This window comes from Patiria miniata, unplaced genomic scaffold, assembly GCF_015706575.1.
Source record: "Patiria miniata isolate m_02_andy unplaced genomic scaffold, ASM1570657v1 HiC_scaffold_28, whole genome shotgun sequence".
Lineage (NCBI taxonomy): Eukaryota > Metazoa > Echinodermata > Asteroidea > Valvatida > Asterinidae > Patiria > Patiria miniata.
The window spans coordinates 4,837,055-4,863,786 of record NW_024037067.1 but is presented as its reverse complement, the minus strand read 5'-3'; the positions used below and the strand labels follow the sequence as shown (position 1 = coordinate 4,863,786).

The 26,732-nt window shown below is 43.7% G+C and overlaps 1 protein-coding gene across 1 annotated transcript in view; it reads right to left on the bottom strand.

The window, feature by feature from the left end:
• The window catches only part of LOC119735031 (serine/threonine-protein kinase SMG1-like), a 56,113-nt gene that overhangs the window by 10,078 nt on the left and 19,303 nt on the right, over nucleotides 1-26,732 (bottom strand). Inside the window, exons 27-61 of the mRNA XM_038208720.1 lie at nucleotides 26,132-26,286; nucleotides 25,025-25,259; nucleotides 23,717-23,853; nucleotides 22,920-23,174; nucleotides 21,834-21,990; nucleotides 21,263-21,392; nucleotides 20,495-21,130; nucleotides 19,562-19,715; nucleotides 18,656-18,821; nucleotides 18,239-18,427; nucleotides 17,427-17,652; nucleotides 16,753-16,920; nucleotides 15,993-16,317; nucleotides 15,210-15,321; nucleotides 14,771-14,941; nucleotides 14,365-14,499; nucleotides 13,246-13,439; nucleotides 12,071-12,224; nucleotides 11,821-11,907; nucleotides 11,149-11,249; nucleotides 10,332-10,485; nucleotides 9,490-9,609; nucleotides 9,090-9,364; nucleotides 8,248-8,421; nucleotides 7,090-7,262; nucleotides 6,570-6,637; nucleotides 5,962-6,066; nucleotides 5,310-5,395; nucleotides 4,423-4,640; nucleotides 4,221-4,319; nucleotides 3,465-3,583; nucleotides 2,778-3,041; nucleotides 1,930-2,187; nucleotides 904-1,021; nucleotides 87-187 (exon numbers count right to left, since the gene is read on the bottom strand). Coding sequence (XP_038064648.1) covers nucleotides 87-187; nucleotides 904-1,021; nucleotides 1,930-2,187; nucleotides 2,778-3,041; nucleotides 3,465-3,583; nucleotides 4,221-4,319; nucleotides 4,423-4,640; nucleotides 5,310-5,395; nucleotides 5,962-6,066; nucleotides 6,570-6,637; nucleotides 7,090-7,262; nucleotides 8,248-8,421; nucleotides 9,090-9,364; nucleotides 9,490-9,609; nucleotides 10,332-10,485; nucleotides 11,149-11,249; nucleotides 11,821-11,907; nucleotides 12,071-12,224; nucleotides 13,246-13,439; nucleotides 14,365-14,499; nucleotides 14,771-14,941; nucleotides 15,210-15,321; nucleotides 15,993-16,317; nucleotides 16,753-16,920; nucleotides 17,427-17,652; nucleotides 18,239-18,427; nucleotides 18,656-18,821; nucleotides 19,562-19,715; nucleotides 20,495-21,130; nucleotides 21,263-21,392; nucleotides 21,834-21,990; nucleotides 22,920-23,174; nucleotides 23,717-23,853; nucleotides 25,025-25,259; nucleotides 26,132-26,286 — 6,219 coding nt within the window. The remainder of the gene's footprint in view (nucleotides 1-86; nucleotides 188-903; nucleotides 1,022-1,929; nucleotides 2,188-2,777; nucleotides 3,042-3,464; nucleotides 3,584-4,220; nucleotides 4,320-4,422; nucleotides 4,641-5,309; nucleotides 5,396-5,961; nucleotides 6,067-6,569; nucleotides 6,638-7,089; nucleotides 7,263-8,247; nucleotides 8,422-9,089; nucleotides 9,365-9,489; nucleotides 9,610-10,331; nucleotides 10,486-11,148; nucleotides 11,250-11,820; nucleotides 11,908-12,070; nucleotides 12,225-13,245; nucleotides 13,440-14,364; nucleotides 14,500-14,770; nucleotides 14,942-15,209; nucleotides 15,322-15,992; nucleotides 16,318-16,752; nucleotides 16,921-17,426; nucleotides 17,653-18,238; nucleotides 18,428-18,655; nucleotides 18,822-19,561; nucleotides 19,716-20,494; nucleotides 21,131-21,262; nucleotides 21,393-21,833; nucleotides 21,991-22,919; nucleotides 23,175-23,716; nucleotides 23,854-25,024; nucleotides 25,260-26,131; nucleotides 26,287-26,732) is intronic.

Below are 26,732 nucleotides of genomic sequence, written 5' to 3'. Positions count from 1 at the left end.
TCAACAGGGTAATAATTGTAAAGCGCTTTGAGACCTTTGATGTAAAATGTTGTACAAGCACAACATAACTTTTATTATTATCTCACCTGCTTCCTGATCAAACCGGCCATGAACTTCTTGATGGGTTTGATGAACTGAGCCTCTGACACCAGGGCTGCCTGTAACTCCGAGACATTCTCTAGACAACCTGAAGCAAGGAAATACATAATCGTACACACTATGACAGACTTCTATGCACACCAATGATTCTAGCATCCCTGTTGTTTGATAGGCCTGGTTCTCAACACAAACTTGCAACCGCAGTGCCTTTCTGGCAGCGTTGTGAATTATTTTTGTAATTAAATCAGGAAAGGAAAACCGAGAAGGTTTTTGAAGTTTAAGTAAGAGAAAGATTTACGGTAGCACCGTGTGACCAATTTTTTTTGTGAGTTTGTGAGGTTCTGAAAAGAACCAGGGAAAACTCAACGTTTGGGACAGTATGCTCTGCCCATCACAGCCAGCGCATACTGTCCGAAACATTGAGTTTCTTTATGTTATTGCTACCTTCACCATGCAAACCTTCAAATCTTATCTGTTTTGAACTTTATTTGCAAATTTTGAAAAAAAAAAGCTTTCCCAGATTTGCAGCATTGTTAATGTTGCTAGCGTTGTGTCTTTGGGCGTGGTCTCTGGCTACATGGCATATATGGGTTTATGGCTTATAACTAGCGCCCCTTGAACAAAGACATTGACAAATTGGGGAACTGCCAACATAGGGCTGGATAGCTCAGTTGGTAGAGCACCGGAACGGCAATCTGGAGGTCGCAGGTTCAAACCCCGCTCCACTTCATTACTTTCGTTCAACTTTAAAATAAAATATAATTTCTGTCAGATTTTGGAATTGGATTGAGTGAGTGTACATACCGTTGGTGACCTTTGCGTATTGCTGGCAGAGCGTGATGAATTCCTGCAGTGCTTCCAGTTGTTTGATGAATGCCCAGTCCCTCAGTAGCTGATGGGTGTTGTTGTTTAGCACGGTGGACTGCAAACCAAAACAGAGGCACAGCATAACGGGGGTTCCCCGACAAATCTTAAAACTAAAATCCATAATTTTTCCAGGGCAAAATGAGAGCTTTCCATGACCGATTCCCACGCTGTATATTGACATCTTAGGAGTCTATTGATATTATGGAGGCAAGGGAAACTACTCCCTTTCAGCCTTCCAGACCACAAAAGCATCACAATGGCGCACTGAACCAGCAACAAGCACAGAGCATACATGCATAAAGAGGAAGCATCGGGTTTGTTCGTGTGACGTCATCTCAATTCAACCACATGGTGTAGCGTAGCACAAATGGAACTGTAAGTTAACGCACCTCGAGCGTTTATCCAACGGGAGCTCGTAATCAGTGTTGCACGCGCACGTATGATGTTTTTACTAACGAAACGGATAGTAAACTGGAATGCAAACTGGAAGAATGCCACAGCCAAATATTACACATCATCACGTATGAGTTGTGCAGGATTCCATGACCATTCCATGAATTTTTTCTTGGAATATCACCTTTTCCTGGCTCCTTGTAAAATAATTCCATGACTTTTCCATCTTTCCATGATAGCTATAAATTCCAGGAATTGAACGAATAGAGCCAATATATCTATTTGCTGTCTCTAGGGGCGGAATTGCACAGCAATATGGAGTACCGAAGTGTGACGTCATTTAGAACCAGAAAATGTAGTGCAAACGAATGGAGTACGCGCTCGTGTTGGTTCTCGGGCTGAATCACTAATGTCTTTTACACATTTTGTGCCCGTAACGTATTCTCTTCGGTACTCCATATAATCTTCCAATCTGTAAGAGTTCAGCCCCCAAAACCAATTTAGTGCAATCTTATAATCTTCACTTCTTTGAGTCTAAATTTTACAAGTTTCCTAAACGTCTGCCTTTACCTGCATGCTTTTAGCCTCCTGTATAACGTCCACCTTCCGCCACTGGGCCGGGACCGATAACTGCTCCATCTTGCTGACAAACTCCCCGATGCTTGCCTCCACCTTGGCGAAGGGGGCGCTGAGCAGGGCCAGGAGGATCTGCCCCTGGGTGGGGGGAAGCTGGGCCGTGCTGGGAGGGTCAGACGCGCTGCTGACTTGCAGGAGGGAGTTGAATTTGGTGCGCATGACTTCCACGACACTGGTAGAGATCAGATCGCCCTGAAAGATGGAAAATACCACAGAATCTTGAGGAAAAATTTTGTGCCTCCCTCAATGGGCTCCTGTGATAGTAACACAGAGCCAGATATGACAGATGCTTGAATGCTGTGTTTGGAACCAATGGCATATGCACTGTGTCTCCCACCAATTATCTCTGGTGAGTAGGCCAGACAATACCATGTACTGTTCCTTAAACGGTTCAAGAAATGATTTTTAAACTGGAGCATATTTGTAGCATATATCCATTCCTCTGAAATGTATAAAAACTATAAGACATCCCTTTTAAGTAAAAATTATTGCGAAGTGCACTTTGCGCCAGGATAAAGCACTTTCGTGATGATGTTTTGACCATCGTTTCGCTGGAGGCGTTAACTGGTTACCAATAGCCATGCATGTCATAAATCATAGCAGGGAGCCAGGACTGAGAAGTTCTGTGATGACGTTTTGACCATCGTTTGACTAGAGGCGTTCTCAAGTTGCTATTAGTGCGCATGCTTAAGGTACGTCAAAATACGACCAATAACTGACTTACGGTCCTCGCCCCAACTCAAAATATGAATACTTAGGCTCAAGCCAGTCTTCACGCTAACCTTCATTCCCAGAGTCACGCTGGTCAGGTCCTGCTCAATCTGTTGCAGCACCCTGGGCAGCAGCGACGGCCCGTCACACATCCTGTTGAGCTCGGTGATCACCCCGTCCACCGAGGCGTCGCCGGACTGCAAAGCGGCCAGAGTTTGGGGCAGGACGGTCTTGCGGAACTGGCCGTGCATGTCCTGTAGGGCCTCGTAGACCAAGCGGATCAGCTTGAAGCACTCGAGGGAGGCCAGGATAGGGCCGGCGTCAAATCCCTGAGGCTAAAACGAAAGTGTCAAGGTTGTGAAAATTTAACCTTTTAAAACTGACTTAGGTAAGGATTTTACATTTTCTAGTAATAAAATAATTAAGTGGCATTTATTTTCCGATGTGCACATATTTCTTGAAGCACTTCACAATTATTGCCCCTGTTCACTTGACCACAGTCGCTGGTAATACTGATAATACACAGGCAACTTGTTGACAAGAGATGGCCTCCCTTCTCCCCTTATAGCCATCCTTTCAGTCAGTCAATTGACACAACATGGACAGATTGGCACAAGACGCACTTACGCCAAACTGGCATAAAACCTTTCTCTTCTGTGTCACTCTCAAATTCCCTGAGTTTCCCCTGACTGGAAAATGGAAACTCATTATCAAGGTTTCCCCTGATTTCCAGAGCGGTTTGGGAACCCTGTACTTACCCACTGGCAGCCGCTGACTAGGTCCACAATGATGTCCAGGTTGGCTATCATGCTGCACAGCTCCTCCAGGAACCAGTTGCCGTTACGGGAAGCAAAGTCCACCAACAGGTCCCCTGCACCTGTTGACCGATGCATAACATGTCAGAGAAATCAGGGACCAATTTCACGCAAAAAGTGTAAATTTGCAATATTTAAGGTCTATTAAAGCTAAAACCAAAAGAACCTGTCACATGCAAATGTGCATTGAATAACATTTTTGCCACTTATTGACTTTTTTGGTTATTGCCGGAACAGCCTTTGTTTTTGTTAAGTTTGCTTTTTCGTCTTCTTCTTCTTCAGACTTTTCCCATACGATTTGTACAGGTTTTCCTTTTTACCTAAACACTATTACACTGTTATAAATCCGATCTACAGATGTGTGCAAAACATTGTCGTCATGATGACATCATCAGGTGTCATGTTACGTCACATTAAAGGTGCATTGTTTTTGCCCTGTATCTACGGAACTACAGGTCTAATCGGGTTGATACTTGGCATGTGCATAGACAGGGAAGTGTTAAGATGAAAAATAAGATTATGATATCATCATTTTTTTTTAATGGATTTTTGAAGTTTTGACAATTAATATCTTCATAAAATATATAATATATAATTTGAATATTTTTATCTGTATATTTACATTCGAATATTTCAATTTCTAATAAATCAAAGTCAAAACAAAAAAAAGGTACATTTTCATAAACGTGAAGTCAATACCTGCAACAGCTCCTTCCATGATGCGGGACCTCTGACTGAAGGAGCACAGAGCATTCATCAGGACTGCAGCTAACGTCAGCATGCCTGCATCCCCGTTCTCTGCGGGTTGCAAATTAAATTTTGGAAGACATTCAACACAGTTCAAAAAAGATTCTCAATGGAAAGTCGGCCATGTAGCCTAATAAATCGGTTGCAGCCTTACCCGTCACGAAGCTGTGTATCTGTGAGTGCGTCTGCTGCAGAGCCCCCTCAGCCTGCGCCAGGTCGGTCTGCGGCATGGCCTCCATGGTCTTGACTAGTTTAGTGTTGGCTTCAGTCATCAGGCCGTTCAGGGCTTGCTCCGTGGCCAGGACTTGCTGGAAGCGGGCTGGCGTTGGGGAGCTGTACTTGGCCTTGAAGCGGGCTTGGAGGGCTTTGCACCTGGGAAAAATGAGAGGGAATACCTGTTTAAGACTGGCCTTCCAGTGTTGTGCCAACCCAAATTATTCTGAAGATTTGAAACGAGTATAATAGTTTGATATTTGAAACAAAAAAGAGCGATTACGTAGAAAGATCAGCTGTTGCAGTTGTTCGGAATGATTCCAGAGTCTTAAATTTGGGGGTCCACTGTTTTGTTCTGTCCCTGTTACATCTGACATCTATGATTGTATAATTCTGATGCACTCCTTAATGCAGTCGTCCTCCAAGAGTGATTATGAATAGCAAACTACCTACCCAACAAAGACAAAACTGTTTGAAGTCATTCTTAATTATACTTGAATGGCACATTAGAAAGTAAAAATGACAGGAAAAAATGACATGCTTTGACCCTGAATTTATAGAATTACCCCAATGGAAAATGAATGCATAAAGTTTGCCTGTCTTTTGGCGTCAACTACAGGAGCTCTGTGAACTTGAGTTTCCTGTACAGACCAATCCAGGCATGCTATTAATTCTATCACGAAGGCCCCCTTCGATGGCGCAAGCATTGTGCTAGCTATTGTTCATATAAGCCGTCAGGGGCAGTTGCTTTGTACAATAGCGTGCACAATGGTTTCTCCATTGAAGGGGGCCCCGTGAGTGTACAGTGATTCGTCTGTATGTACTTACTTGGTCGATGTGAGATCACACACCAGCTCCTGAAGCCAAGTCTGCCACACGTAGGCCCGATTCATCTCGGCAAAGTTGGCTGGGAACTGAAAACGCCATTAACAAAAAAGAAATCATTAATGCCTCCAATTTTGAAATGGTTGAAGCAATACCCTAACCAAAACAACAAAATGGTTGAATGAATCAACAAGGCACATGAACAAATGCACCAAAATCAAGATTAAAAACAAATAATGAACCAATGTACTCCAGAAAGACTTGGGATTGCCCTCAGATTGACTTGCACCTGAGATTGGCAATTGACTTGTAACGGACATGTGATTGACATGTGGTGGGCATGTGACGTTGTGTTAAATGTGTGGCAGACTTGTGATGGACATGAGATTGGCTTGTAATAGATATGTGATTAACTTGAATTTAACATGAGACGTACTTGTGATAGACGTGGCAAAATTGTGATGGGCATGTGATTGCCATGTGATGGACATGTGATGTGCTTGTTATAGGCGTATAGCAAATTGTGATGGACATGTGACTGACCTATGATGGGCATGTGATTGACATGTGATGAACATGATTGACATGTGATGAACATGATTGACTTGAGACAGATATATGATGAACTTTGCGAGTTTGTACAACTACTGCTTACCTGTCTAGCCATGTTGCAGTATGTCTGCAGGACCTCCACACACCCACGCAGCATGATGCGTCGCTGCTGCAGCAGGCCTGTCAGTTCAGTCTCGAGGTGCTCACACTGTAGGTACACAGTCAAAACAAACATAGGGGCAATTACAGTGCTGATGGATAAATGACTTTGCATTGGGCAAAATATTTCCAAAAAATGCCTTTGGCTCAGAAACTACATAGGCAAGTAACAATAAATTATTTTGATGACAAAACTATTTATTTCAAAGATGTAATAATAATGAGATTCTATATTATTTGAGTATTGAGGCTACAATAGTTCATATGTCACTGTCAATGAGGCTATATTAATTTATATGTCACGGCCAATGAGGCTATATTAGCATTATGTCACTGCCAATGAGGCTATATTAGATTATATGTCACGGCCAATGAGGCTATATTAGCACTTTGTCACTGCCAATGAGGCTATATTAGCATTATATTACTGCCAATGAGGCTATATTAGTTTATATGTCACGGCCAATGAGGCTATATTAGCATTATATCACTGCCAATGAGGCTATATAACAGCTGATAAAATTATATCATTGCCAACGTTGCAGTGCTTACCTGTCCAATAATCTGCGTCTGTCCAGCTGTGGTCAGGAACTTCACACAAGGTGCATAGGGGGCTGGGCCTGGCAAATAAAAGAACTCTAATCATTCAGTCAAGGCTCGTCAAAATCAAGGAAGAAGGTGGCCCAACTCGGGCAGTTTTAAGTAGTCAATCAAGCGAAGTCTTCATAATGCAGATTTTTATTCAAAGTATCGTATCTTATCAATGTGAGAGCTAGGCATGGCAACAATGCATGCATAGGAGTTCCTCCTGCCGATATTTTACCAAGTGAAGGAGTACTTTGAGCACTTGTGTGCAGACCGTTTCATGGATACCGCCATCTCAGCGATCACGTGGTAATCTTTGGGGCATTTCACTGAAAATACGTCCCATCACACTCTGTATCCTCAGCATGAAAGGAGGCATATTCAACTTAAACGCCCCACAGATTAGCACAAGAGGGCGGTATTCGTGAAACTGTCCATGGAGTCCATGGCCCCTGCAAGTGCTGAGTCCAGAAATTCTCCTGCTTACCAAGTTCCAGATCTTTGTCGGTCTCCTGGCTGATGGCCGTCAGGTGGTTCCCTCTAGCGGTCTCCAGGGCCAGCTTGTGTTGGATGTGCCAATGATCTAGCTCCCTTAGCTTGTCCTGTATAGCCTGCTGGCTGGCGGTCCGGGTGGTGTCCCCCTGGTGGCACTCCCCATACCTGCAAACCAAGAATAACAAGAAACGCAACATTTTTGAGCATTCGCAAAAAGTTGTTTGCTTATACAACTTTCCAGCTACATCTTATATCTCGTTTGCAATGTGTCCTGAATAATGCAGCTTGGGTCATTGTCGGATGTGGAAAATTGACCACATTTCATCTGTTCTTAGAGAACTACATTGGCATCCGGTATCCAAGAGGATCAGTTTCAAGATCTGCTTCTTTGTGTTTCAGATCCTGCATGGTCGTGCTCCTCAGTACCTCCGTGAGCTTATCTCCCTCAAACAAACAGGTCGGGTTTTCAGATCATCCGGCTCGTACTTACTCGCTGAACCAAGAACTAGGACTATCCGCTATGGTCAGCGTGCCTGCACCAATGCAGCACCTGCCATTGGGAATAAACTCCCTGCCACACTCCGTCAAACAACATCCCTGGACATCTTCAAAAGAGAACTGAAATCTCATCTACTTCGATAGTTATTTCACTAAGACTGGAGCATGACTATTTTTGTGTGTAGGCGCCTTGATCGGATTTCCGGATAAGTGAGTTATATAAATCTACATTATTATTATTACCATCTTTCACTGGTCGCACTCCCGTACCTTAAAAACAGTGACAAATGAATTCGTTGATGTTTGTTCAAAATCTCAAACAGCTTCTTCTTACTTTACATGATAACATTTTTGTGCCAATCTGCCAATATTAGGTTTTATCCCTTCACCGACATGATTTCATTAACACTGACAGTGCCGAGTTAAGACAAGAGTTAAGACAAAATGTCCAACATCTTATCGATTGCAATAAAAAAAACCCCAAAGATATCGACTAATTGGGGAACCACCAACATAGGGCTGGATAGCTCAGTTGGTAAGAGCACCGGAACGGTTATCCGGAGGTCGCGGGTTCAATCCCTACTCCAGTCAATTTCTTTGTTCAACTTTACAAATGTACCACAGCAAAAGAGATGTATTTATTTGTTCTCACCTCGTGTGCAGTGTATGCAGTGTGTGGTTCTTATCATTCAGTGCAGCCTGCAGGACTCGGGTGTGCTGGGTGTACTGATCGGTACTGCCCTCCAACAGTTTGCTCTCTTGCACGGCGTCCAGGTAGGTGGTCAACTGGTCCTCCAGATTGGACAGGGCGTCTAGCATGTCATCCCTGGGGGAGTAGGATACAATGACACACCATTATGCAAGACGGATACAATTATGCATAATTATTACTTGGGTTATTGTCACAAAACTTCACAATGAGGACATAATCTTTACGGCAAAACCTCAGGAATTCAAGATTTCCAAAGGATTCTTTAAAAATCTTGAAACCAGGAAAACTCCAGGCCAAAAAATTCTGAAGTCTGGAAACATCCTGACAAATCTCACCCCTGCTCTATAAGGCCAAAAAAAAAAAGTCTCCGGTTTCTGGTATGCGCGCGCGTCGCCGTAGCCATGCGCGTCGGCAAAATGAAAAAGTTTTTTTTTAATGAAAGATGATGTCTCAAAACCGCCAAACTCACTGGTTTGACTGGAATCCTGCTGCTGCACAATTTTAACGTGTTTTTAGATTGGGTTATGGTCGAGAATAAGCTTTATGTGGCCTTTCTGGACTCTCATATATTTGCACTAAGTTTAGTCGGGCACCATTTGCAGTCATCAGCCGACATTTGAAGCAAAAAAATCAGGTAAAAAAAAAAAAAAGCACCATTTTTGGGCAAGCTCCATACCAGAAACCGGAGACTTTTTTTTTTGGGCCTAAAGTGATTTTTTATTCAAAGCCTCTTGGGATGCCAGTTTGGGAACGGGGGTCAGTTGACTAAACTGCTACCTCACCTGTTCTTGAACCAGGGTCCTTTCATCTCGGCCACGCGGGAGGAGAACAAGCTCCGCGTGATGTCGCGCTCCATCTCCCGCTTGCTCTGGCCGCCGTCGGCCACCACGGGGTTCATCTGACCCCCGCCGTAGACTGCGCTGGCAAAGCCGCCCTCGTTGGCCGTGGTCCAGTCCACTAGAGGGTCGTAGACGAAAGCCTCTAGGAGCGTCAGGAGGGTCTCCCGTCCCTTGCGCATTATCTTCAAAACCTCCTCAGCTGATTGCCGGAAAGTTCCCTGTTTCCAAGTGAAAATAATAATAACTCAACCAACTGAATACAGGCAAATTGGTAGGGATTTAAAGATGGACCATAACTGGATTTTTTTGTCTAGGTAGGTTCAAAATCTGATGATTATCTTACCTCCACCCCGGTCACGCCGAGAGCCGACTGTATGTTCTGTGTCATCCTGAACGGTACTCTCTCTGGCACACGAAGGTTCTTGCCTTTCTCAAAGCACACGTTGTAGTCGATGTGCACCACCTGGTCAGAAAGTCACAATTCAGCAAGACAAATTTATTAACCAAATTGCTCATTGCTCTTGTAGCTGGGACAAGTTCGAGACAAGTTCCAGACATTGCATCAGGTTTAAGTTACCGGATTCTGAACAACTTCCCCGCAATCTTCCCGCAATGAAGTTATCAGTATTGGTGAGTCAAGCAGTTGCTGATGAACATTTCCCCGGAACATGTTTGAGACAAAATGCAGACAAAGTGAATGATTCTACCCGCAACTTGTCAGGAACTTGACCCGGATATGAATTGAGACGGACCCTCAGCAGAAAAAACATTGATCAGCAAGCTCATCTGCTTAGCAAAAAAAGTTGCTGGGAACCAGTCAAATGCTATACATATGGCACAATATTTTTTGAAAAAACCCCAAATATTTTCCATGCTTGGTAGATTCCTGTGCTAAGCAAAACTTGACTGAGTGCCAGTCACAGGTAGCACACATTGCATGATTTTTTTTTTCTGCTGGTAACTTTTCTCTGTTCTGTTCACACAAAGGCATCAACATGAATTTTAAATCTTGAAAGAGCATGCTGTGTGTTCATGTAAGAGTACTTCCTGTGAAGTTTTGCCTTCAGCGTAATGCCACTTTACTATTTATCAATACTCCATGGACACTGACAGTGCGTGTGCATCATTGAGGAACCCTTGATCTCATTTAACAGAAAGAAATGAATGAAAACATAAATCTCTTACATCGCCAGTGAGGAAGTTCACCAGGACGTTGTCAAGGTGACGGTCGCCGAGGCCGATGATGTAACCGATGACCGACATGACGGCGGTGGAGCGGGAGTAAGCCTGGGTGATGTGCCACCACTCAGAGGAACTGCCGCTTGAACACCACAGCTCCCTGATAGAGGACAAGGGAGGGGGATAAAATAATAGGTAACTTTCTACTTTTGAAAAGTTTGGTTGCGGTACCCACTGTTACTTGACACTCGAACCGGCCAGCCGACCACGGCAAGGATCTTTACCCCTAACTCCCTAGGCCTTTTTGCTAGGATGAAGCCTCAATCCTGCAAAATCCTCCAATTGGCCTCATGGAAAAATAGCGTATAGCCTCAATCCTGCAAATTCATCCATTATTTCTTGAATATGGTCCATGGAGGGGTGACCACTGCCCGAATCCTGCAAAATCCTGCGGCAATGACTGTCAATATGTTGAGGCTTGGCCAGTGGCATCCTGGAGTAGTAGAGGATTTCAAGCATAATCCAGGCCTATATTTATGCATGGCTCAGCAAGAATAACACAAGGTCCGGCCCAAGACCTTGACAAAACGAAATCAGTAACACACTTTTGCCATGTAACCTCAATCCTCCAAATTTCTTCCGTTTTGGCAAAAAGGATTTTGAAGGATTCAGGGCGGTTAGGGTTAATCCAAGTAATGCTTGTTGATAATAATTCGGTCGTCTACATTTGGGATAATGCCAATGATCCTTGTGAGCAAAATTTAACCTCAACAGTAAAGCACAGAATTATACTCAAGCAACAAGATTTTTGTTTTGAACTTACTTTGCCAGGAGATCACTGGGCGTGTCTTTGATGAGTTCCTGCATGACACTATACATGATGCTGATTGGCCAGTCTTTGCGAGCGGTCTGATCCGATAGACCCTGAGATAAGTGAGGAACGGAGAAAAACATGATTCCTTGGTCAGCTGTAAGATATTAGAGCAAATAATTTTTTTTTCAGGGTAGCTCAGTTGGCAGAGCACCGGAACGGTAACCCGGAGGTGGCAGGTTCTAACCCGATCCAGTCAATTTCTTAGCTCAACTTTAAAACAAATACTATCTTGTCACCATGAATTCAACTGGTTCAGAATCATGAATTTAAATTTTTTTTTAAGTTGCTAGAATCAAAAGCTTTTCATGATTTCGGGGAGTCAGGTTGGCGTAGCGGTACTTTCCTCGCCTCCCACTGCTGTGACCCGGGTTCGAATCCCGCCTGGGCCAATACCTGGATTGGGTTTTCAGTCCCTGCCTGATTCCGTGGGTTTTCCCCAGAATATTCTTCTGGGGTTTTCCTCCCACCTCTAAAACTGTAATTTCTTCTCATTGGCTTCTCTACAGGTTTCTTCAGGCTTGCGAGCTACAGTGCCTAGGTGCTTTTGAGGAATCCTTGGTTTCATTACCGGCAATAAATAATAATAATAATAATGATTTGATATTAGAAACTTCTTTTTACCATTTCCTCAAGGGCTGGTTTCATCTTCTTGTAGTAAACCTCGCTGGGTCTTGGTACTTGAGGCTGGCCAGTGGAGGAGTTGCCACTCTGTTGCACGGAAACAAAAATTTAACGAACTAAATATGGGAATAACACTGTGAAAGAACAGTTATAAACGTTTGGTATAAACTGGTCAGGGGCTTTGACACTGATAATAATCCAAGCCAAAGATATGAATTGAGACGGCCCTAAATCAACGATGAAATGTTACCTTAGCTGCTGCAGCAGCGATAGCTTCACGTTGCTGCCAGCGTTTGTAGAGTCCAAACAGCGCAGTGGCTCCATCAACCCACTGGATCAGACCCGAGCGCGGGCCAAGGGGTGTCACGGAATAGTGACAGGCGTGGTATAGGGATGCCTCTTGCCTATCAAGCAAAAAAAATGTACAAAATATACATTTGACGAACTAAAAGTGCGTTAAGGCATTTGGTTTATTCGCAGGATGAATGTGAAGGTGCATTTGAACAGTAAGTAATCATTCAGCAAATTAGCAAAAGTTGGGCACAGCTAAACAAAATTTTGCAACACATATTTTGCGGTATCCAATTTTCTACGCATTCATACATCCCTGTGAAGTTCAAATTGACAAAAAATCCACAATTTACACAAAATATATTGACTTTTTTGGTATTTACTACAAAGGTGAGATTGGGAGAAAATGAAAAATCCACGAAATAATAGGCAGAGGTTACTGAGGGCCTATGGTAGATGTTTGCATAAACTTGCCCGAAGGCGTCCCTTAAATATAAAGTTCTTGTGTTCTATATAAATGTTTAAAGATAAAAACACCTTCAGGATCAAACTTCTGGATTCCAGCTTTCAAAGGTATTCTTTAAAAAATCCTGAAGTCATAAAAAATTGTGACAAAAATCCTGACAAATCTCGCCCCTGTTTATGGCGAAGGAAAGCCGGAAGAGACCGCAAAAATTCCCGCAATTTGGCGATTCACAATGCAGTGCGCCACCAAGAGTTTGCAACAGAGAGTTCATTTTTCCCAGTGCATTGTGGGAGACGGTCGACAAATTCGCAGCGCGGGACATTTGAAATTGTTCGCTTTTACGGTCAGCAGTTTCATAAGCATATGATTTGAGTATATGTTCGCCCTCTTCTTTTCTTTGTATCAATAGGGTAATTGTTGATAAGACGGCAGAACGCTATGCCCAAATCTATAACAAATTAGCTCAAATTGTCTACTGACACTCATTCAAATGGGCAATGCTTTGTTGACCGTTAGCTAGAAAAGTTGACTCTCCATGGCAAACTCTTGGTGGCCCACTGCATTGTGAATCGCCCGAATTGTATGGGCATGGCAATACTGATACAATGCTTACAGAATTACAACAGTGAGATGTGAAACCCAACGATCGTTAGAACGTGTAAACTCACCTCTTGTTGCGAGCAAACATGGTGTTGACAATGGACAAGAACTGCATGATCCTCTCATCAAGGTGCAAGTCCTCCAGGCCCTTGAAGAGATAGGTGTACCTCTTGCCGTCAGCTCCATGGAAGACGAGCTTCTTGGGTTTTGTCTTGGTCGGCAGGATGTTGACGGAGTTGTCGAAGGAGGAGATTGTTACAACCTTTTGGAAAAATGGAGAGATTTTTTTCAATTTTTTTTTTTAACTCTTGGCATATGGTAAACCTGGGCTGAGGGCTTTCATGTAAAAGACTCTGGGTGACGGATGGGTGGACAAACACCCAGATACACACCCAGGCACATGCTTACCTGGCTGTCATGGAAGCCTAGCTGCCATTATTGGTTGGCGGTATTCTCCAGTCTGGGACTGATATCTGTCACATAGCAGTATATAGGTGACATATGGGTGGACAAACACCCAGATACACACCCAGGCATATGCTCACGGCTGTGAAGGCTGATCAGCTCAAGTGATAGGTTTGTGGTATTCTCCAGTCTGGGATAGATATCTCTCACATAATACAGGGGGAGTCATAAAAAGCGAAACCCAAATGTCGGGACTATTGTTTTATTGAAATTGTGCATCTGGCACTTTCAAAATCTAGGATAGAAAAGCCCCATTAATAAGCTTTCTTTTAGTACAAGAATCATTCAAATCACTCATGTACTTTTCAAGTTACTGAATTTTAATCACAACAACCATTTTAAAGTTCTGTCCACGGATCACAAAAACGGTGTGCGTTCTTTCAGCAAAACGTAAACAATTCACACACATCCGTATGTGAATTGTTTTCGTTTTGCTGAAAGAACACTTACCTTTTTGTGATCCGTGGACAGAACTTCAAAACGGTTGTTGTGTTTAAAATTCCGTAACTTGAAAAGTACATGAGTGATTTGAATGATTCTTGTACTAAAAGAAAGCTTATTAATGGGGCTTTCATATCCTAGATTTTGAAAGTGCTACATGCAGAACTTCACTAAAACAATAGTCCCGACATTTGGGTTTCGCTTTTTTGGACTCACCCTGTAGTATATGGGTGACAGACAGGTGGACAAACACCCAGATACACACCCAGACCAATGCTTACCTGGCTGTGATGGCAGACCAGCCCCGGGAGTGGGATGGTGGTGTTCTCCATTGCAGACAGCTTGGGGCTGATGTCCCTCATCTGTAGCATGAAGGTGGCTTTCCTGGTAGCTCTCTGCTGCAGCGCTGAATGAAGCTGAAAAAAGCAAAATCCAAAATGAAGTTCAGAAAGAAAAACATGCAATCATAGAAGATGATCTGTCAAGCCCCATCCCCTATCACAGTACAACCAAGCGTCAGAAAAAAAAGTCCAACATCTGTGCTGGAATATAGAGTCTAGCATCGGAGATGCTTGTTCTGTTGCCCACGAGCAATGGGCAGGGCTTATGGACAAATATGAAACGGTTTTCATAGAGTTTTTTAATATCAGAGTAGCATTAGAGAGGTCAAACTAGTGCTATGTTTACCTGTTTAAAAAGTGTCCAGCTGGACTGGGGTTTGTTGGGTGTCTCTGGATTCTTGAGTGAGTTGAGGGCCTTCTCAATGGTTTCCTGGTAGGCTTCCTGGAAGGCTCTCTCATTGGGCGTCTCTGCTGCTTGGCTGGTGATAGAGTGCACCTGATCCAGAGAGTAGACAACCTAAGGGAAGAAAAACTCTGGTTAACGCACCGTTGCCTTTTAGTTGAATATCCCATAAGTTAAGTGAATTGGTGACCTTCTTTATGGCTTTCTGACTGGCCTCCCAGAAGACTCTCTCATTCATTGTATCTGCTGCCTGGCCTGACTCAACAAGTACATTTTTGCAGAGTATTCTCTTATCCTTATTATAGCTGTTAAAACACTATGACAATTCTAATATTTTGCATGAGAACGTAGAACAAATGTTAAAATACACTTAATGACTGACCGGTTTCATGATGGCGTTGTGCTTCTCAGCTATGATGAGTTTCTTCTCAGCCGCCGACAGTCCGTCATTCCGCTGGACTCTCTTCACTTCCTCTTCCAACTGGTGCAGCCGCCTGCAGAAAGAAAACAGAAGTTTGGTACTTCCAACTTTCTACTTAAACAAATTCAAGTTTCTTAAGTTAGTTGATGGCCTTCTCCAAAGCCACTGTGTAGTCTTCCTGGAAGGCTCTCTCTTTGATGACATGGATGGTAAAGCAGAGTTTAAATTCTTGAGCATCATCAATTTGAAGACAAAGCTAAAGAGCCATGACATCAAACTCAAGGTAAAACAACCTCTGCAGAAGACCAAAACCATCCAGCTTCACACCAAAACCTCCATCTTAAGAACAAGAACCTCACCTCAAGACCAAAACCCCATAGCTCATGATCAAGAGCTTCCAGCTCACTACCTAGACCTCCAGCTCAAGACCAACAAGCTCCAGCTCAAGGCAAAGAACCTCTATCTCAAAGCCAAGAACCTCCAGCTTAACACCAAGAACCTCTGGCTTAAGACCTTGAACCTTCAGGTCAAGACAAAAAACCTGCAGCTCAAACCCTAGAACCTCCTACTCAAGACTATCACCTCCAGCTACAGACCTCCAGCTTGAGATCAGGACCATAGACCTACAGACCAAGAACCTCACCTTCAAGAGCAAAAACCTCCAACTTAATACTAAGAGCAAGAACAAGATCCTCTTGCTCAAGAAAGGGAATCTCCTGATCCTTTGACTGTACCCACACTCACCTAGTGACATCCACGTGTAGTTGATTCAGCGTGCCCAGCCACAGCTCCTCCCACAGCACAGTAATCCGCCGCAGCTCCTGCACCAGCACCTCCACCTGGCCCACCAGCTCAGGGCTGTGCTTGCTCAGCGTGGCCACGATGGCCGTCAGGCAGTCCTCCAGGAGGCTCAGGGAGCGGTTATGCTCCTCATCCTCTGGGTTGTCCTCCTGGGTGGAGTCTTGGTCTGCATCCTTTAGGTTAGCATCCTCTTGGGAATCTTCATCTTCCGCGGTGACATCCTTGTTGGGGCTCTTGAGGAGCTTGGAGATTACTCCTTGTTGAACAACTACGACGGAGAAAAAAGGGAAAAGATAATGGAGAAAATTGGCACCAGCCTAGTTTAAATAATCTTAAAACTTGGTTCAAAAAACTTAAAATAAGGATTTGGACTCTTTAAGGAACTTGAAGATCATTCCTCATTGGAGGATCGGTGCGGGGGGAAAAGAGAAAACTAGGATTAAAATGGTAAATTTGTTGTGTTCAAAGTAACCCCAAAACAGTCTTTTTACCCTTAAAAAGAGGTTTTACAGCTCTTATAAGCCAGGTACTCCAAACTGGCTCAAGATTTGATGGTCTTTACGTTGGGATAAACACAGCAGCAAAATGTACACATGTCTATGGAGCTATGGTAATCTGAAATCATCTACACGCAATTTACAATCAAAGCAAGCAATAAAGCAAGCAATCCAGCAATCTACAAGGAATATTTTGCCCAACCTACCATCTTTACTCTTCTTGTCTTCGGCGGTGGTGGAGGGGCAGCCCACTATGGCCTGGTAGACAATCAGATGCGGAGAGTCCTGGGCGACACGGCACAGGAGATCCGAAATGGACTGACGAACGTAGGCCTCGGGATGGCTCAGACGGGAGAACAATTGTGGAATAATACCTGTGAAAATAAGTCAAGGTAATGAATTTTTCATTGCTATTTTGTACAGCTTTCCCATATTCAGATAAGTTTGTATTTGGTGTGAAATTTAAAGGGGAGGGCCTCATTTGCGATAGTTTTAAAATTTTTTTGCTATTTATTCTTGTCAATTTCTAAAAAAATATATAATAATTTCAGTCACTTTCCGCATCTAAAATAATGAATAAGTAGATTAGGTGCATTGGTCTTTTTATTCATTGTACGTAGGCATTATGAATCGGATATTTGGAAAACAAGCTTTTCTACAAAATGTCTGAGAAGTTCTTCTGCAAATACTTGTACATTTCTTTCATGTCTGTGTGAGCTGTGCATCCATATACTCATATTCTCACTCACTGAAAGAAGTCAAGTACTCTGTCATAACAGCCATAGTGCTTGGGCTACATTCCTACTTCACCATTTTATATTCAGTATATTTGCAGACTCTACTACGACACTGCTGCAGGATAAAGAAAGGAATCCCTTACTCTTCCAGGGCCCGGTGGGCGTGTGGGCCAGCCCGTCCTCCAGCACGTCCCTCAGCTCCCCAGCATACTTGACCAGCAGCCTCAGCAGACGCAGGGTGGCGGTGATGTTACCGTCCTCGTGGGTGGCTTGGGCCTCGGCCGAGTCGGCTTCAGTCTCCCCGAAGTCTCTCAGGCTGTCCAGGGCGGTGCTGTCGATGTGGTGGCTGACCAATAACTTCTTGGACGGCTAGGTTATGGTCAAATCGGGAAAATTGTTCAACTTGTAGCCAATGTACTACAAAATCACTTGTGGGTCAAAGTGATTTTAAAATGTTGATTTTAAGTGATTTTAGCTGCGGTATAACCGCTCAACAAATCATCATGTCTCTCTATTAGTTAGTTAGTTAGTTAGTAACAAACGTTGACATTGTCTATTGCTCCTACATATTTTGACCGATTGCAACCAAACTTTGTCAAAAGTATCAGTAGCCCAGCCCCAACATGTCACATGACCAAACTAGGGTCAAAGGTCATCATGGGGTCACTGGGGTCAAAAATCTGATTTCTTTTTCACTCAAAACGCTACTCCTTCCAGAAATTACATGGCACAATCACGTGACTCAAGCATGAAGATGAATTTGTTGGCCCACAGCTTCCAAGATCCGATCGAGCTTGTTGAAATGTATGGCAGGATAAAAAACATTGTCTTTTATAGTTTATATTGGCTATTTTAATAATAAAATGGGCTCAGGTCATTAGGTTTTAAAGGTTTTGCTGTGAGGCGTGCCATGCTTTCTTATAGTTACGTTATCTTTTCAGTGCCTCGACCTCACCTCTCCAGCAATTTTGAGGAATGTGAAGTAGCTCCTGGCCGCCAGTCGGTAGTGGCTGAAGATCCGTCGACAGACACCATTCCACACCTCCAGAAGATTGCTCATCACGTTAGGGTCAGCAGCATGGAGGGAGGGGCAGGCGCTCAGGAGCTGCCGTCGGGTGGTCTCGGTACCGTCGTGGTAAGCAGACTGCAAGGAAAGTCAAATTACGTTTAAAGAGTTTAATCTTCCTGCAATGAAGTCATCAGTATTGGCGAGTCAAGCACTTGCTAATGAAAACTTCACCGGAACATGTCCAGGGCAAATGCAGAGCCTCTTCCAGACAAAGTGAATGATTCTACTCGCAACTTGCCCGGAACTCGTCCCAGATATGAATCGAGGCGGGCCCTTAGGGAAACTGACTGAATGATATCCTACCTGCATGTGCTCCAGGATATCTTCTTCCTGTACGCTGGTGGCGCTACAGTGAGCCTGGCTCAGGATGGACAGGATGCTATCCGTCTCGCTGTTGGTGATCTCCGCTGACAACGAGGTCAAGACCTCCGCCTTCTCCTCGGAAGTCAACTGGACTCCGCCCTCAGAACTACAATGAAGAGCATCAAATCGGGGTGTGAGACCCTTGGTTAAAGGCATTTAGGATCATTTGCTTTATCGTGCATTTTGTTTGTTTCCAATAATAACATCACTCAAAATCCAAAGAAGAATGTTCAAAGCCTAACCTGTTGAAGTTTCAGCTAAGTGGATATAACACTTTTCAAGAACAAAAGTAAAAAACCTTGACTAACAAAACACAATTTCTTCAATAGCACCCTTTATTCCCAAAAATCAGTATATTGACTGATCGTTGGAAATCATCTACATTTCTCAAATTCTTCTAAATGTCGTGTATGATGGAAGTTAGCATCAGGGAGACATAAGTTTTAATATTTGGTTTTGCCATTCACTGATATTAGCTGGGGTGTGGTTGGGGGGAAAATGAAAAATCCATCAAATAACCAGCAGAGGGTCTGAGGGTTACCGAGGTCCCCAGAGCAACATAGGATGTATGGTATACATTTGTATTTGCATAGAGGAACCCTTTAAAATATCCATTTACTTTGTTCTATATAAACATTTTATAGGTAAAAAACCCACCTTTAATGCAGTAAAGCCTTGTGATTTCAAACGGATCTTTAAAAGTCCTGACATCACGAAAAAACTTGACCAAAAATGCTGAAATCAGGAAAAATCCTGAAAATCAGGAAACTTCTTGACAAATCTCACCCTGTATTAGTGAGGGGAAAACCTAATTTGAAATTGAAGATGAATTTAATTTTTGTTTACCTGGCGACATCGACAGCTTTACGTCCCCAGCGGTAGCACCAGGAGGCCAGAGCTGACCAGGCCTTGCTGAGCGAGGGCGCTAGCATGGTGCCCAGGTGCAGCAGACGACCGCAGACGGCGTCTGTTTCACTGATGGCTGGACTGCTGCCTACAACTACAAGCGACCAAGAAAAAAAATAATAAAAATCAGAGTCTAATATATTTATTTATTTTTGATTATTTGTCAATTGACCGGGATAGCCTAAGAAAGTCTTATTTCTTATTTCGTAGACTTAATTTCAGTGGGGTCCCTTGGTAGAAGATGTTGAAGGAGGAAAACCCCAGAATGATATTCTAGGGAAAACCCACGGAATCAGGCAGGGACCGAAAACCCAATCCACATATTGGCCCAGGCGGGATTCGAACCCGGGTCACAGCGGTGGAAGGCGAGGAAAGTACCGCTACGTCAACCTGATCCCCTTAGGGTTGATGCAGCATTTTTTTTCTTGCTTACCCCCTTTTTTAACATGATTTCCACCTGATTTTTGTGGGTTTTCCTGAGAAAAAGTTTCTGATTATCCCACCACCTCTTCAATTTCTTTTTTTCACCGACAGTTCTTCTCTACACAGGACCTTTGAAGGCTTGCAAGGTAGACATGTAGTGGGCAATATGAGGAATCCTTGGTTTGTTACCAGAAACAAAACGGTAATAATAAATAATCTTACAAATGAATTTATTCAACAAATTTGTTCCAGTTTTTGGTTTAAAGAATTGAAAGTGCCACTTCAGAACTGGTACGGACACCTTTCAACCAATTAAAAAAAAAAAATTAATAAAGGCAAAAAGTTTGCGATAAATTTTTCAGAAAATTTTCCATTTTGCAGTTCGTATTCCCTCCCCACTCATCAAGGGTAATCCAAATACCTGTTTATTCCAAACAACATCCAATATACCTTCCTGTCTGGATGTATCTGTATTGTCTCCTGCTCCCAGTCCGAGACCTTCCCCAGCCCCCGCGTGTTCGGTTTCCAGCAGTACCGAGACATTCTTGGCGAGCGTGGACAAAGTCTCGGCAGTCATCCCGCCCGACCCCACGGCCATCTTCAGATGAGGAACAGCGTTGCGGTAGTCCGCGGTGAACCACTTGACCAGGCTGAGCAGGGATCGGGCGTTGAGGGCTTGCGCGGCCGGGTCTTGGACGGACACGGCGCTGACCATCCCCGTGGAGTGTTGGACGCTGCTGCGAGACAGGCACTCCCAGGCTTCCAAGTGGTAGCCCATGGCCTGCAGGAGCTTGGAGCTCTCCCGGACGACGCGGAGCATCTCTAACGATGATGATCCAGTGTCACCACCACTGTTCAGCGCGGCTAGCGCCGTCAGGAGAGGCTGGGCCGACTTCTTGCTGCTGTTGTGGATCTCTAGGTTTAAGGAGGACGTTTGCGTGGCATCATCATCCTTGGCTGGGGAGAGTAGGTCCAGGTGTTGCAGGAGGTGGTGCTGGGCGTGCTTGTGGTTGCCTTGCTTGCGGGCAAGGTGGGCCGTGGCTAGCTGGACTTTCGTCAAGTGGGCAGCGAGATCAGCAACCATGCCTGGCATATGGGAATCGAGATAATTGTTGAAGTTGAAATCAAACTATTCTTAAGATGGATTTGGCTAATTATTAAAAATAACAGCATTGAGGAAATCAATATCAATGAAATAAGATCAATTTCACCACGTACCAGCGCAGCTGGGGTTTTCCAGGCAGAGGTCATGCTGGTAGGTCGTGACCTTTGACACTTGACCCACAGTGCTGATGTCATGCTGGGCCGGCTCAAATCTCAGCACCTCGGAGACTGGTATCAGGCAATCCTACAGAAAGGAAACACATACACATTTCACTAATAACCTTGCTTTTGCTAAACAAATATCAAATGTGCTTAGTCAATAGCAAATTTCGAAAAATTCCATGAGAAATGTTTTCACTTTAATGAGGTTGCTGAAGTCAAGAGGTGGTGTAGCACAGCCAATTTTTGCTGCCTGGAGAGGTGTGTAATATTCACACTACATAAACACTTTATAAAAAGCCACCATAGCGAGTCAGTCAATGGACACAACGTGGACACATGGCACAAGACGCACGTACGCCAAAACTGGCAAAAACCTTTCCTTTCTGGGTCACTGTCAAATTCCCTCAGTTTTTCCTGACTGGAAAAATCGAAACTCATTTTCACAGTTTCCCCTGACTTCCAGAATGGCTGGGAACTCCTGACTTGCTGCTCGTTAGGAATCTGTATCCTGCCCGTATTTTACCTGCGTGTATCCCTGTATGGTGTTCATGACGGCCCCAGCTTGCTGCATGAGCATGGCAAACTTGGCAGGTGGGTGGGAGGGCCAGTCCTGCCAGGCAAGAGCCAGGCTGCTCCGGGAGATCTCGTGGGTGTGCTCTAGCATCTTGCACACCACGGCCCTGGAAAACCAAAGAAGAAAACATTGTCTGAGTAATTCCAATCAAAAGAAAGTAAAGTCTGTCACGAGCCAATATGGTCATCAGGCTGGCGTTAATCTCTCCGGTTTTCTTGGCAAGAAACGACTGAGAATATTTCCCCCTGGATGGGATGCCAGTCCATCGCAGGTTACTCCCCAGCTAATGGCGGTACCCATTTATACTCCTGGGTGGAGGGAGGCAAGTGGGGGCAAAGTGGCTTGCCCATGAGCAAAACATATGACCATCAGCTGGATTCGAACCCCTGAACCTCTGATCACGAGTCACGAACCCTAACCACTAAGCCACACTCCCCCTTCAAAAGCAGTCTTGAATTGACCAGTATGATGTAAGAATTTTGGGAAAGAAATGTAAATTTTGATAAAGAGATGTCATTTTTGTTCTTCACTATAATTTTACAACCACAAGTTAACACAGAAAAATACAGTTAGTGTTCCCAATCATGAAACCTCTCTACACTAGATTCGGATGATGAAAGTGCTCATATTTATTAGGCACATTTCAATTTTGGGTTTTTGATTCTCGCAGATGCAATTTTACAAGCACTTTACTTTACTAAAAAGGAATTTTAGAAATTTTGGGAAATTTTTGAAATTTGCTCTGGTGGGACCTGAACCCATGACCTCCTAGCGTAGAAGTCTCAATCTGAAGTAGCAACAGGTACCAAATAATGATTTTTGTTTAAACTGAAAGATGTAAATTTCAATATTTGGTGGTTTTAATTTCACTGATGAGCGATAAGGCCAGCGGCATACCCTTTATACTTAAAAATGTTAAGTCTCAGGAAAATCAACAGTGGCAAAATGAGGCAAAATCTTTCAAATGCAAGAGTGAATTTTGATGTGTTTTTTTTTAAAAATTAGTGAGCAGATGTAACTTGTAAATTCTCTTACAGTTCTGGGTGCAGACAAGTCATGTCCTTGCTCATTACAGAGACCGGCGCACGGACGCATCCAGTGGTGTGATAGCAAGTCAGGGCCCGGACCAGTTCCAGCCCGGCTCTCAGTAGCACGGCTTCCGGGCTCTGGATGCTATCCGGAGCCATGAGGAAGTCATCGGAGGCCTTTGGGTCCGGGGACAGACCGGGGACGAGGTCCAGGTGGTTCGTGACAGCGGGGAAGTCCCTGTCGTCAAAATGGCTGAGTGCTCTAGGAGGATGAAAAGAATTACAATAATTGTGAATAAATTTCCATATACTTATATTCTTAAAAAAAATTCTATTTTGGTATTGAAACAAATTGTGTGGATATCAACGACCATAAGTTTACTCATCTAGTTGATATCACAAGCCAATATGGCCCTTCAGGCTGGAGTTGATCTCCAGTTTCAGTAGCATGAAATGCCTGAGAATATTTCTATTCCCCCTGGATGGGATGCCAGTCCATCGCAGGTTACTCCCCAGCTAATGCTGGTACCCATTTATACTCCTGGGTGGAGGGAGGCAAGTGGGGGTGAAGTGGCTTGCCAAAGGACACAACATATGGCCAGGATGCTGGATTCGAACCCCTGACCCTCTGATCATGAGTCACGAACCCTAACCACTAGGCCACAATCCCCGACCTGTTTGAAACTGAAATCTATTTGGTTTGACCTAAGTTACTCCATATGTTAATCAGTTCAACATGACAACCACAACAGTTGTTATTTTCTTCTCTTGTTTGAGTTGGTCTTTAAAGGAGCACTCTCTTACTTGATGACATTGATGTCACACCCAAGGACCACATGCTTCTGCAATGCCTCAGGCACCATGGAGCGCAGTTCGATCAGGCTCTCCTGCCACTTTAAGGCTGAGCTCCAGTTGGACACTGCCACGTAGGACTTGGTGACCTGAAAGTGTATGAAAGGTCAAATTGTAATTGCGCCGTATACAATTGAGTACTGTGCTGGATTAGGGGTGTAGTGATAGACTGTGATATGCAATAATCCCAGGAATGCCGTGGTGTAGCATCACGATATGAAAATCTGTACCATGATGCTTGGCTAGCAATTCACATTAAGAAGAGAGGCTATTTCAGGCAACACAAGTCTAACTTTGTGGATACCACTTCTGGAAGTCATAAAAGAAACTGATCGGCCATTAAGCAATAATGAATATCTCCTGCAAGTATAAAGACCAATTAAAAAATATTACATGATTTTTATGTAGTACTTATTCAAATTTCTAAAAATCATAGTTTTTTAAATCTGTTCATCAGGCCGAGTGATAATTCCTATACAGCTCACAGGCACCCATTAATACTCATGGGTCGAGAGAGGCGATTGTAGTAAAGTGCCTTGCCCAAGAACACAAACACCAAGAACCTGTCAGAGCTCAACCTCACATACTACATTAGGCAGACTCTGTAACCACTGGACAAACGTGTACAGACCACTCGCCTTTTTTGAGAAAGGTGGACACAGGCAGAGGGCGCTATTTGGTTTGGGTACATATACATTTGGAGCAAGTTCGGTTGGGTAACTAGAGTCGACTAGACTTAACTATAGTTGATATGGATGTCACTCAAACGCTGCGTGGTTTGACTAGCTAGTCCCACTGGGTCAACCTAGCCCTGAAACACTGTTTCTCTAGTCAATTTGCGATTTACGTCACAATTTCAGATGGTGGAAAGGTAAACTGGGGAAAATTTTGCAAACTTTTGATATCACAGTTAACATTAACAAAAATTGTAGGTTTTGTTCAACAGTGTTCAATAATAATACATCTTTGCAATAAGATAATTAGTTACATATTGCACTAAAGTAAAGAAGAGAAAATAATAGAAAATAGGCATGACGAGCCAAAGTTTGTTTCGTTAGCAATGTGAAGGCCTGCTGTTACTACGCACTAACTAGATTTGACTAGTCAATTACTAGACAAGTTGGAGTGCAATTTAAATCGCAAATTGACTAGTCTACTTTAAAAGGTCAGCATCTGAACTTGCTCTTGGCTAAATACAACGCACTCCCATTGTGTCTTCCACATCTCAAAAAGGCTAAGGGTGCTTCAGCTCCTGCCTACCTGGTTCAGAAGGAACTCCAGCACCCGAGGGCTCTGGATCACTGCTTGCTGTACCGTCTCCGAGTTCCGGGTCAGGACCTTTGTCGGAGGCGGCTGACCTTCGCTGACCTTTGCTGCCCTTTGGCCTAGCTCGGCCGAGGATGCCGACTTGGGGAGGCTTGGATAGCCAGGGATGCTGTCCAGTTGGAGGTACTTCTTGATGGCCAGGAGAGTTTCAGTGGTGCACGCCTCGTACCTGTAAAACAACAGTAAGAAAAATTGGTGTATTGCAGGCTTCCAAGCAGACCCAGGTGAAAAAGTAGAACAGTAGGGGAAAAAAAGGACTTTAGAGGACAAAATTAGGAAAAGTAGGACTTTTGCAGGCTTTCAGGAGTAGTTTTCGTCGATACTCGCCCATGTCCACAGCATCATAAGCCTCATTTGGCATGTTCTGTACTCACACCACTTGTGCTCCATCCTCAACTAAGCTCTTGGAAGTACAGGTGCAGTACTCCTGCACCCAAGCCCTTCATTGTGTGATTTACATATAGGTATGACAGTGTGTTAAACTGTTATGAAAAATATTCCATGAGATTTAATTTTCAGAGTTGTGGAACAAAAAAGTATGAAAAGGTAGAAATTTCAAGAAAAAGTTGGAGCAAGGTAAAAAACAATAGGAAAAAAGAAGGAATAGTTGTAAGCCTGAGCAATGTGATAAGTGGAGGGCCAGATTCAAAGTTATTTTCCCATGCATTATCCAATTTTCACACTAACAGATCGTTCTAGGCCATTTATTCACCGATTTTCAGTTCAAAATATAAAACAAGTCAACATTTCAGGTAAATCATTATGATAATACTTTTGTCGGTGGACAGATTGAATTTAGCAACAAAGTATTATGCTTGATATCTCCCAGGCAGAGTGACCTTTGCTCCTTTATGGAACAAATTATAGGATCAGTGCCCATAAATATCTTAATCCCCCAGGGCAGGCTTCCCAAAATGGTGTTTCCTAACCCGAATGGCCTATATGGTTGGTCGGGTTGGTCTTAAGAGGAGTGTTCATGTCATGGTATGTTGAGCTTCTTGCCCACACAATCATGGATGACGTCTTTGCAGTAACTCCTACCTAGCATCGGCAGCGGGCAGGCAGGCCGTCATCCACCCTAGAGATCTGCCTGATTGCTCCAGGATCCAGCCACAGAGCCCCGTGATGGCGTGGGGGCTTCGGAGCTGGATCAGGCAGGTGACCACACGCAGGGAAGCATCCTCAAACAAATGACCCTGCAAATAGAAAGAGGAAAATGATTCCAAATAAGCACAAAGTGAACACCTCTTTTTGAGTTGCAATTTTTTTTGGGACATTCGACAAAACATTTCAGTATCGTTTTTTCCGCTGCATTGTTGCAATTCCTTCAAGCAGTGTTTTCTGCACTAGTTGTCTGCGCTAGTAAGCAGGAGGTCATGGGTTCGAGTCCTACTTGCGCTAACTATAAGGTGCATTAGGTGCTTATGAAATTATGTTGGTGCAAGGCAAAACTCAATATTAAATTTACGGCGTCCCAAAATTAAAACAGCTTGTCACTGTCTCAAAGGGGGGGGGGGGGGGAGGGTGTTTAGATAGAACCACCGTCAAATAAACCCTAACGGGAACTTGGCTAAATGTACTTTTAATACTTTTTCATTGTACAAAAAAAATTAACTGAGGTGAGATTCAAACCTGTGACCTC